The following is a 13,649-nucleotide window of genomic DNA, read 5'->3' on the forward strand; positions in this document are numbered from 1 at the left end:
CATGGCCCATGTAGTATATAGAACAGCCATGTAGTATATAGCAAAGCCCACGTAGTATAGAACACAGCCATGTAGTATATAGCACAGCCTACGTAGCATTTAACAGCCCATATAGTATATAGAACAGCCTTGTAGTATATAGCAAAGCCCACGTAGTATAGAACACAGCCATGTAGTATACAGCACAGCCTACGTAGCATTTAACAGCCCATATAGTATATAGCAAAGCCCACGTAGTATATAACACAGCCATGTAGTATATACAGTAGCACAGCCATGTAGTATATAGCACAGCCCACGTAGTATATAACAGCCCATATAGTATATAGCACAGCCTACGTAGTATATAACACCCATGTAGTATATAGCTCAGACATGTAGTATACAGCACAGCCCCCCCCTTCCCCCAAAAATCGCCCCATAGTCCAATACTCACTGTTAGGGCCCCTTTCCACTTGTGTGAGAAAAAAACGGTCAGATTTACGGACCGAAAAAACTGATGTAACGTCTGCGAGTGCCATGCGATTTTTTTATCGCAACATCCGTATGACATCCGTATTGCTATCCGATTTTTACGCACGGGTCTCCTTTGAAAAGCCGGTAATTCAGCGCAGAGTACAGTAAAATCACACTAACAGGTTAGATTAGAGTAGATATATACACATAGAATAGGTATATATATATATATATATATATATATATATATATATATATATATATATATATATATATATATATATATATATATATATATATATATATTGCAGCGTGAGAGAGCTTTAAAGCTGGTAATTCAATTGCAATTGCCGGCTTTTGCTTTCTCCTTCCTAAACCCGACATGATATGAGACACGGTTACATACAGTAAACCATCTCATATCACCATTTTTTTTGCATATTCCACACTACTAATGTCAGTAGTGTGTATATGCAAAATTTGGCCGTTCTAGCTATTATATTTAAGGGTTAAATGGCGGAAAAAATTGGCGTGGGCTCCCGCACAATTTTCTCCGCCAGAGTAGTAAAGCCAGTGACTGAGGGCAGATATTAATAGCCTGGAGAGGGTCCATGGTTATTGGCCCCCCCTGGCTAAAAACATCTGCCCCCAGCCACCCCAGAAAAGGCACATCTGGAAGATGCGCCTATTCTGGCCACTCTCTTCCCATTCCCGTGTAGCGGTGGGATATGGGGTAATGAAGGGTTAATGCCACCTTGCTATTGTAAGGTGACATTAAGCCTAATTAATAATGGAGAGGCGTCAATTATGACACCTATCCATTATTAATCCAATTGAATGAAAGGGTTAAAAAAAACACATTATTAAAAATTATTTTAATGAAAAAAAAACAAAGGTAGTTGTAATATTTTATTTAACGCCCAATCCAATCACTGAAGACCCTCGATCTGTAAATAAAAAAACATAATAAACCAACAATATACATACCTTCCGAGGATCTGTAAAGTCCAACGATGTAAATCCTTCTGAAGGGGTTAAAACATTTTGCAGCCAGGAGTTCTGCTAATGCAACGCTACTCCTCGCTGCAAAACCCCAGGGAATGAAGGTAAAGTAGGTCAATGACCTATATTTACCTGCATTTGCGGTGAGGCGCCCTCTGCTGGCTGTTCATAGATCGTGGGAACTTTCCTAGAAAGCCTGGGAGCTATGAACAGCCAGCAAAGGGCGCCTCACCGCAAATGCAGGTAAATATAGATCATTGACCTATATTTAGCTTCATTCCCCGGGGTTTTGCAGCGAGGAGTAGTGTTGCATTAGCAGAACTCCTGGCTGCAAAATGTTTTAACCCCTTCAGAAGGATTTACATCGTTGGACTTTACAGATCTGCGGAAGGTAAGTATATTGTTGGTTTATTATGTTTTTTATTTACAGATCGAGGGTCTTCAGTGATTGGATTGGGCGTTAAATAAAATATTACAACAACCTTTGTTTTTATTTCATTAAAATAATTTTTAATAATGTGTTTTTTTTTAACCCTTTCATTCAATTGGATTAATAATGGATAGGTGTCATAATTGACGCCTCTCCATTATTAATCTGGCTTAATGTCACCTTACAATAGCAAGGTGGCATTAACCCTTCATTACCCCATATCCCACCGCTACACGGGAATGGGAAGAGAGTGGCCAAGTGCCAGAGTAGGCGCATCTTCCAGAGGTGCCTTTTCTGGGGTGGCTGGGGGCAGATGTTTTTAGCCAGGGGGGGGGCAATAACCGTGGACCCTCTCCAGGCTATTAATATCTGCCCTCAGTCACTGGCTTTACCACTCTGGCGGAGAAAATTGTGCGGGAGCCCACGCCAATTTTTTCCGCCATTTAACCCTTAAATATAATAGCTAGAACGGCCAAATTTTGCATATACACACTACTGACATTAGTAGTGTGGAATATGCAAAAAAAATGGTGATATGAGATGGTTTACTGTATGTAAACCAGGTCTCATATCATGTCGGGTTTAGGAAGGAGAAAGCAAAAGCCGGTAATTGAATTACCAGCTTTAAAGCTCTCTCACGCTGATAGATAGATATATATATATATATATATATATGTGTCTCCCTGACATATATATATGTATATATACCTATTCTATGTGTATATATCTACTCTCATCTAACCTGTCAGTGTGATTTTACTGTACTCTGCGCTGAATTGCCGGCTTTTCTAAGGACACGGGTGCGTAAAAATCGGACAGCACTCGCATGGTGCGAGTGCTGTGCGTTTTTTTTCTCGCACCCATTGACTTGCATTGGCGAGTCTCGTCCGAGAATCTCAGCAATACGCAGCATGCTGCGATTTTTTTCTCAGCCGACACAGATTTTTCTCAGTCCGATTTCGGCTGGGAAAAAAAAAATCGCTAATGGAATGTCACCTATTGATTAACATTGGTCCGAGTGCAATCCGATTTTTTATCGGATTGCACTCGTCCGTTTTTCTCACAAGTGGAAAGGGCCCTTATAGTTAAAAAAAAAAAAAAAAAAAAAAAACACTCCTCACCTATCAACGTGCCCGCGCTGCTCCCTGCTCCGGTCTCAGCGGCTGCTTCTGCACTGCCTGACACAGCGAGTGCGCGATGACGTCATCGCGCACACGCAGTGTCAGAGACAGAGTGGGAAATGATGGGAGAGGGAGCATCAGGTGACGCTCTCTCCTCCATCATTTGCTTTGAACTTTGCTGGCAGACACCGCCGGTATAGTTCAATGCGGCGGCGGGGGAGTATGCGCTGGTGACAGGCGGGCCCTCCTGCCGCACAGAAGCCCCCTAGCTGCTGCTGATGTGCTGCTAGCTGAGGGCCCCTGGGGGAGCGGGGGCCCTAAGCAGCTGCCTGCCCCTAACACCGGCCTTGAATGGGCCCTCCTGTATCGCCAGGGCCCTGGCACTTGCCTGGGTACGCCGGGTGCTGACGCCGGCCCTGCGTGACCCTCCGGCACCAGCTCGGCGCCACACACCCACCCTCCCTCCAACACCAGCTCTGCACCACCCACCCTACAGCACCAGCTCCACGCCACCCACCCTTCCCTCCGGCACCACACTCCCTCCAGCTCTGCGCCACATACCCTCCCTCAGGCATTAGCTCCGCACCACACACCCTCCGGAATCAGCTCCGTGCCTCCCTCTCTCCAGCACTGACTCCATGACAGCCACCTGCCCTCCGGCACCATGCCAGACACACCACCCTCCCTCCAGCTCTGTGCCATACACCCTTCCTCCGGCACCAGCTCGGCGCCACACACCCTTCCTCTGGCACCACGCCACCCACTCTCCCTCCCTGAGGCACTGGCTCCACACCGCCCCCTCCGGCTCCTCGCCACAAACCCTCCCACCGGCACCATTCCATGCCACCCTCCCTCTTTCCCTGAGGCACTGGCTCTATGCCACCTTTTCATCCGGCACTGGCTCCGCGCCACACACCCACTATCCCTTTCTCAGGTAGCGGCTTCGTGCCACACAATCACCCTCCCTTCCTCAGTCACCGGCTCACACACATTCACCCTCCCCCAGGCACCAGCTCCATGCCACCCTCCCTCAGGCACTACATCTGCACCACACACCCTCCCTCTGGCACCGATTCCACGCCTCCTTCCCTCCCTCCGGCACATGCCACCCACCCTCCATCCCTCCCTGAGGCACCGGCTCCACGAAACCCACCCTCCCTCTGACACTGGCTCCACACCACCCTCCCTCACTCCGGCACCAGCTCCACACCACCCTCCGACACTGGCTCCACACCACCCACCCTCCAACCCTCTGGCCCCTCCTATACACGGCCCACTTACCCGCGTTCTACCAGCGCAATCTGCCCCTGGACGAAGACGCCATTGTGGAGTTCTCCGCAGGCCTCAGGTGGATCGGCAGGAACCAAGTGGATCTGGTCGTATCGCTGGCTCTAGCAGAACAGAGGATCCAATCAGATGAGACAAGAGGCGCAGCTGGGGGCATTCACAAGGACATGACTGGCGTAAGGCCGCCTTACTATTAGTACACTGGCCCTTTAAGGCAGATCTGGGATTAATAATATACAAGTTAGCGGGGGCCACATAGGGCCCAAAGATCGTAACAAGAGAGCGACCCGATTTCAGAACAATTGGAGCAGCAAGACAGGGACGACATCAGCACTCGAGCAACTGCCGGGGCCCAGAGCAGTCGAGGGGCCACTCGCCATCAGGGAGCCGGAGCCTGTGCCCGCAAGTGGGCCTCCACACCCGCTCTGGGCCCGGCACATGCGATACCTCTCCCTGCTCCACCACTGAGGCATCTTCTGACTGTAACGTTCAGGTCAGAGGGCGCGATGATGTCACCAGTGCGTGCCCCCTGCCTGAGCAGTCGCAGAGCCGGAAGACTGACACTGAAAAGACCGGAGCAGAGCAGCGGCCAGAGAGGGAAGGAGTTTCTTTTTTTTAAATGTTTGGAGCGATTTATGGGACTCATTCTGTATAGAGCAATATATGGGGCTCATTATTCTGTATGGAGCAATATATGGGGCTCATTATGCTGTATGGAGCAATATATGGGGCTCATTATTCTGTATGGAGCAATATATGGGGCTCATTATGCTGTATGGAGCAATATATGGGGCTCATTATTCTGTATGGAGCGATTTATGGGACTCATTCTGTATAGAGCAATATATGGGGCTCATTATTCTGTATGGAGCAATATATGGGGCTCATTATGCTGTATGGAGCAATATATGGGGCTCATTATTCTGTATGGAGCAATATATGGGGCTCATTCTGTATGGAGCAATATATGGGGCTCATCATACTGTATGGAGCAATATATGAGGCTCATTATTCTGTATGGAGCAATATATGGCGCTCATTATTCTGTATGGAGCAATATATGGCACTCATTCTGTATAGAGCAATATATGGGGCTCATTATTCTGTATGGAGCAATATATGGCGCTCATTATTCTGTATGGAGCAATATATGGGGCTCATTCTGTATGGAGCAATATATGGGGCTCATTATTCTGTATGGAGCAATATATGGGGCTCATTATTCTGTATGGAACAATATATGGGGCTCATTATTCTGTATGGAACAATATATGGGGCTCATTATTCTATATGGAGCAATATATGGGGCTCATCATACTGTATGGAGCAATATATGGGGCTCATTATTCTGTATGGAGCAATATATGGGGCTTATTATTCTGTATGGAACAATATATGGGGCTCATTATTCTATATGGAGCAATATATGGGGCTCATCATACTGTATGGAGCAATATATGGGGCTCATTATTCTGTATGGAGCAATATATGGGGCTCATTATTCTATATGGAGCAATATCTGGGGCTCATTATTCTGTATGGAACAATATATGGGGCTCATTATTCTGTATGGAACAATATATGGGGCTCATTATTCTGTATGGAGCAATATATGGGGCTCATTCTGTATGGAGCAATATATGGGGCTCATCATACTGTATGGAGCAATATATGAGGCTCATTCTGTATGGAGCAATATATGGGGCTCATCATACTGTATGGAGCAATATATGGGGCTCATTATTCTGTATGGAGCAATATATGGCGCTCATTATTCTGTATGGAGCAATATATGGCGCTCATTATTCTGTATGGAGCAATATATGGGGCTCATTATTCTATATGGAGCAATATATGGGGCTCATCATACTGTATGGAGCAATATATGGGGCTCATTATTCTGTATGGAGCAATATATGGGGCTCATTCTGTATGGAGCAATATATGGGGCTCATCATACTGTATGGAGCAATATATGAGGCTCATTATTCTGTATGGAGCAATATATGGCGCTCATTATTCTGTATGGAGCAATATATGGGGCTCATTCTGTATGGAGCAATATATGGGGCTCATCATACTGTATGGAGCAATATATGAGGCTCATTATTCTGTATGGAGCAATATATGGGGCTCATCATACTGTATGGAGCAATATATGGGGCTCATTATTCTGTATGGAGCAATATATGGCGCTCATTATTCTGTATGGAGCAATATATGGCGCTCATTATTCTGTATGGAGCAATATATGGGGCTCATTATTCTATATGGAGCAATATATGGGGCTCATCATACTGTATGGAGCAATATATGGGGCTCATTATTCTGTATGGAGCAATATATGGGGCTCATTCTGTATGGAGCAATATATGGGGCTCATCATACTGTATGGAGCAATATATGAGGCTCATTATTCTGTATGGAGCAATATATGGCGCTCATTATTCTGTATGGAGCAATATATGGGGCTCATTCTGTATGGAGCAATATATGAGGCTTATTATTCTGTATGGAGCAATATATGGGGCTCATTATTCTGTATGGAGCAATATATGGGGCTCATTCTGTATGGAGCAATATATGGGGCTCATTATTCTGTATGGAGCAATATATGGAGCTTATTATTCTGTATGGAGCAATATATGGGGCTTATTATTCTGTATGGAACAATATATGGGGCTCATTCTATATGGAGCAATATATGGGGCTCATCATACTGTATGGAGCAATATATGGGGCTCATTATTCTGTATGGAGCAATATATGGGGCTCATTATTCTATATGGAGCAATATATGGGGCTTATTATTCTGTATGGAGCAATATATGGGGCTCATTATTCTGTATGGAGCAATATATGGGGCTCATTATTCTGTATGGAGCAATATATGGGGCTCATTATTCTGTATGGAACAATATATGGGGCTCATTATTCTATATGGAGCAATATATGGGGCTCATCATACTGTATGGAGCAATATATGGGGCTCATTATTCTGTATGGAGCAATATATGGGGCTCATTATTCTATATAGAGCAATATATGGGGCTCATTATTCTGTATGGAGCAATATTTGGCGCTCATTCTGTATGGAGCAATATATGGGGCTCATTATTCTGTATGGAACAATATATGGGGCTCATTATTCTATATGGAGCAATATATGGGGCTCATTATTCTGTATGGAGCAATATATGGGGCTCATTATTCTATATGGAGCAATATATGGGGCTTATTATTCTGTATGGAGCAATATATGGGGCTCATTATTCTGTATGGAGCAATATATGGGGCTTATTATTCTGTATGGAACAATATATGGGGCTCATTCTATATGGAGCAATATATGGGGCTCATCATACTGTATGGAGCAATATATGGGGCTCATTATTCTATATAGAGCAATATATGGGGCTTATTATTCTGTATGGAGCAATATATGGCGCTCATTATTCTGTATGGAGCAATATATGAGGCTCATTATTCTGTATGGAGCAATATATGGGGCTTATTATTCTGTATAGAGAAATATATGGGGCTCATTATTCTGTATGGAGCAATATATGGGGCTTATTATTCTGTATGGAACAATATATGGGGCTCATTCTATATGGAGCAATATATGGGGCTCATCATACTGTATGGAGCAATATATGAGGCTCATTATTCTGTATGGAGCAATATATGGGGCTTATTATTCTGTATGGAACAATATATGGGGCTCATTCTATATGGAGCAATATATGGGGCTCATCATACTGTATGGAGCAATATATGGGGCTTATTATTCTGTATGGAACAATATATGGGGCTCATTCTATATGGAGCAATATATGGGGCTCATCATACTGTATGGAGCAATATATGGGGCTTATTATTCTGTATGGAGCAATATATGGGGCTTATTATTCTGTATGGAACAATATATGGGGCTCATTATTCTATATGGAGCAATATATGGGGCTCATCATACTGTATGGAGCAATATATGGGGCTCATTATTCTGTATGGAGCAATATATGGGGCTCATTATTCTATATGGAGCAATATATGGGGCTTATTATTCTGTATGGAGCAATATATGGGGCTCATTATTCTGTATGGAGCAATATATGGGGCTCATTATTCTATATGGAGCAATATATGGGGCTCATCATACTGTATGGAGCAATATATGGGGCTCATTATTCTGTATGGAGCAATATATGGGGCTCATTATTCTATATAGAGCAATATATGGGGCTCATTATTCTGTATGGAGCAATATATGGCGCTCATTATTCTGTATGGAGCAATATATGGGGCTCATTATTCTGTATGGAGCAATATATGGGGCTTATTATTCTGTATGGAACAATATATGGGGCTCATTATTCTATATGGAGCAATATATGGGGCTCATCATACTGTATGGAGCAATATATGGGGCTCATTATTCTGTATGGAGCAATATATGGGGCTCATTATTCTATATGGAGCAATATATGGGGCTTATTATTCTGTATGGAGCAATATATGGGGCTCATTATTCTGTATGGAGCAATATATGGGGCTTATTATTCTGTATGGAACAATATATGGGGCTCATTCTATATGGAGCAATATATGGGGCTCATCATACTGTATGGAGCAATATATGAGGCTCATTATTCTGTATGGAGCAATATATGGGGCTCATTATTCTATATGGAGCAATATATGGGGCTTATTATTCTGCATGGAGCAATATATGGGGCTCATTATTCTGTATGGAGCAATATATGGGGCTCATTATTCAGTATGGAGCAATATATGGGGCTCATTATTCTGTATGGAGCAATATATGGGGCTCATTCAGTATGGAACAATATATGGCGCTCATTATTCTGTATGGAGCAATATATGGTGCTCATTATTCTGTGTGGAGCAATATATGGGGCTTATTATTCTGTATGGAGCAATATATGGGGCTCATTATTCAGTATGGAGCAATATATGGCGCTCATTATTCTGTATGGAGCAATATATGGGGCTTATTATTCTGTATGGAACAATATATGGGGATCAACATACTGTATGGAGCAATATATGGGGCTCATCATACTGTATGGAGCAATATATGGGGCTCATTCTGTATGGAGCAATATATGGGGCTCATTATTCTATATGGAGCAATATATGGGGCTCATCACACTGTATGGAGCAATATATGAGGCTCATTATTCTGTATGGAGCAATATATGGGGCTCATTCTGTATGGAGCAATATATGGGGCTCATTCTATATGGAGCAATATATGGGGCTCATTATACTGTATAGAGTAATATATGGGGCTCATCATTCTGTATGGAGCAATATATGGGGCTCATTATTCTGTATGGAGCAATATATGGGGCTCATTATTCTGTATGGAGCAATATATGGGGCCCATGATACTGTATGGAGCAATATATGGGGCTCACTTTGTATGGCAGAAAAAATGGGGCTCATTCTGTATAGAGCATTATATGGGGCTCATTCTGTATGAATAATAATAATTTGTATTTATATAGCGCCAACATATTCAGCAGCAATTTACAATTGAAGCAATATATGGGGCCCATTATTCTGTATGGAGCAATGTATGGGGCTCATTATTCTGTATGGAGCAATATATGGGGCTCATTATTCTGTATGGAGCAATATATGGGGCTCATTATTCTGTATAGAGCAATATATGGGGCTCATTATTCTGTATGGAGCAATATATGGGGCTCATTATTCTGTATGGAGCAATATATGGGGCTCATTATACTGTATGGAGCAATATATGGGGCTCATTATTCTGTATAGAGCAATATATGGGGCTCGTTCTGTATGTAGCATTATATGGGGTCCATTTTTCAGCATGGGGCACTATATGGGGCTCTTTGTGTATGGAGGATTATATGGGGCTCATTATTCCGTATAGATCAATATATGCGGCTCATTATTCTGTATGGAGCAATATATGCGGCTCATTATTCTGTATGGAGCAATATATGCGGCTCATTATTCTGTATGGAGCAATGTATGGAGCAATATATGGGGCTCATTATTCTGTATGAAGCAATATATGGGGCTCATTATTCTGTATGGAGCAATATATGGGGCTCATTATACTGTATGGAGCAATATATGGGGCTCATTATTCTGTATAGAGCAATATATGGGGCTCATTCTGTATGTAGCATTATATGGGGCTCATTATACTGTATGGAGCAATATATGGAGCTCATTATTCTGTATGAAGCAATATATGGGGCTCATTATTCTGTATGGAGCAATATATGGGGCTCATTATTCTGTATGAAGCAATATATGGGGCTCATTATTCTGTATGAACATAGTAACATAGTTAGTAAGGCCGAAAAAAGACATTTGTCCATCCAGTTCAGCCTATATTCCATTATAATAAATACCCAGATCTACGTCCTTCTACAGAACCTAATAATTGTATGATACAATATTGTTCTGCTCCAGGAAGACATCCAGGCCTCTCTTGAACCCCTCGACTGAGTTCGCCATCACCACCTCCTCAGGCAAGCAATTCCAGATTCTCACTGCCCTAACAGTAAAGAATCCTCTTCTATGTTGGTGGAAAAACCTTCTCTCCTCCAGACGCAAAGAATGCCCCCTTGTGCCCGTCACCTTCCTTGGTATAAACAGATCCTCAGCGAGATATTTGTATTGTCCCCTTATATACTTATACATGGTTATTAGATCGCCCCTCAGTCGTCTTTTTTCTAGACTAAATAATCCTAATTTCGCTAATCTATCTGGGTATTGTAGTTCTCCCATCCCCTTTATTAATTTTGTTGCCCTCCTTTGTACTCTCTCTAGTTCCATTATATCCTTCCTGAGCACCGGTGCCCAATATGAAGCAATATATGGGGCTCATTATTCTGTATGGAGCAATATATGGAGCTCATTATTCTGTATGGAGCAATATATGAGGCTTATTATTCTGTATGAAGCAATATATGGGGCTCATTATTCTGTATGGAGCAATATATGGGGCTCATTATTCTGTATGGAGCATTATATGAGGCTTATTATTCTGTATGGAGCAATATATGGGGCTCATTATTCTGTATGGAGCAATATATGGGGCTTATTATTCTGTATGGAGCAATATATGGGGCTCATTATACTGTATGGAGCAATATATGGGGTTCATTATACTGTATGGAGCAATATATGGGGCTCATTATTCTGTATGGAGCAATATATGGGGCTCATTCTGTATGGAGCAATATATGGGTCTCATACTGTATAGAGCAATATATTGGGCCCATTCTGTATGGAGCAATATATGGGGCTCATTATTCTGTATAGAGCAATATATGGGGCTCATTCTATATAGAGCAATATATGGGACCCATTATTCTGTATGGAGCAATATATGGGGCTCATTATTCTGTATAGAGCAATATATGGGGCTCATTATACTGTATGGAGCAATATATGGGGCTCATTCTGTATGGAGCAATATATGGGGCTCATTATACTGTATGGAGCAATATATGGGGCTCATTATTCTGTATGGAGCAATATATGGGTCTCATACTGTATGAAGTAATATATGGGGCCCATTATTCTGTATGGAGCAATATATGGGGCTCATTCTGTATGGAGCAATATATGGGGCTCATTCTGTATGGAGCAATATATGGGGCTTATTATTCTGTATGGAGCAATATATGGGGCTCATTATTCTGTATGGAGCAATATATGGGGCTCATTATTCTGTATGGAGCAATATATGGGGCTCATTATTCTGTATGGAGCAATATATGGGGCTCATTATTCTGTATGGAGCAATATATGGGGCTCATTATTCTGTATGGAGCAATATATGGGGCTCATTATACTGTATAGAGCAATATATGGGGCTTATTATTCTGTATGGAGCAATATATGGGGCTCATTATACTGTATGGAGAAATATATGGGGTGCATTATACTGTATGGAGCAATATAGGGGGGCTCATTATTCTGTATGGAACAATATATGGGGCTCATTCTGTATGGAGCAATAGCAATATATGGGGCTCATTCTGTATGGAGCAATATATGGGGCGCATTATTCTGTATGGAACAATATATGGGGCTCATTATTCTGTATGGAGCAATATATGGGGTGCATTATACTGTATGGAGCAATATAGGGGGGCTCATTATTCTGTATGGAACAATATGTGGGGCTCATTCTGTATGGAGCAATATATGGGGCTCATTCTGTATGGAGCAATAGCAATATATGGGGCTCATTCTGTATGGAGCAATATATGGGGCGCATTATACTGTATGGAGCAATATAGGGGGGCTCATTATACTGTATGGAGCAATATGTGGGGCTCATTCTGTATGGAGCAATATATGGGGCTCATTCTGTATGGAGCAATATATGGGGCTCATTATATACGGAGCAATATATGGGGCTCATTATATACGGAGCAATATATGGGGCTCATTATTCCTTATGTAGCAATATATAGGGCACATTCTGTATGGAACAATATATGGGGCTTATTATTCTGTATGGAACAATATATGAGCTCATTATACTATATGGAGCAACGTATAGGCTCATTATACTGTATGGAGCAATATATGGGGCTCATTCGGTATGGAGCAATATATGGGGTCATTATACTGTATGGAGCAATATATGGGGCTCATTCGGTATGGAGCAATATATGGGGCTCATTATACTGTATGGAGCAATATATGGGGCTCATTCTGTATAGAGCAATATATGGGGCTCATTCTGTATGGTACAATATATGGGCTCATACTGTATGGAGAAATATATGGGGCTCATTCTGTATGGAGCAATATATGGGGCTCATTCTGTATGGAGCAATATATGGGGCTCATTCTGTATGGAGCAATATATGGGGCTCATTCTGTATGGAGCAACATATGGGGCTCATTCTGTATGGATCAATATATGGGTCTCATTCTGTATGGAGCAATATATGGGGCTCATTATACTGTATGGAGCAATATATGGGGCTCATTATTCTGTATGGAGCAATATATGGGGCTCATCATACTGTATGGAGCAATATATGGGTCTCATTCTGTATGGAGCAATATATGGGGCTCATTATACTGTATGGAGCAATATATGGGGCTCATTCTGTATGGAGCAATATATGGGGCTCATAATACTGTATGGAGGACTATGTGGTGTCCATAATGATGTATTGAGCAATATATGGGGCTTGTTCTGTATTGAGCAATATGTAGGGCTCATTATTCTGTGTGGAGCCCATAATACTGTATGGAGGACTATACTGTGCGGTTTCTGAGCTATAGATATCACTCATGTAACGTACTATCCC

The 13,649-nt window shown here is 42.3% G+C and overlaps 1 protein-coding gene across 1 annotated transcript in view; it reads right to left on the reverse strand.

Annotated features, from left to right (window-relative positions):
- Positions 1 to 13,649, reverse strand: part of PRADC1 (protease associated domain containing 1) — a 37,015-nt gene that overhangs the window by 2,693 nt on the left and 20,673 nt on the right. Inside the window, exon 3 of the mRNA XM_069745078.1 lies at positions 4,291 to 4,400. Coding sequence (XP_069601179.1) covers positions 4,291 to 4,400 — 110 coding nt within the window. The remainder of the gene's footprint in view (positions 1 to 4,290; positions 4,401 to 13,649) is intronic.

This window comes from Ranitomeya imitator, chromosome 1 (genome assembly GCF_032444005.1).
Source record: "Ranitomeya imitator isolate aRanImi1 chromosome 1, aRanImi1.pri, whole genome shotgun sequence".
NCBI lineage: Eukaryota > Metazoa > Chordata > Amphibia > Anura > Dendrobatidae > Ranitomeya > Ranitomeya imitator.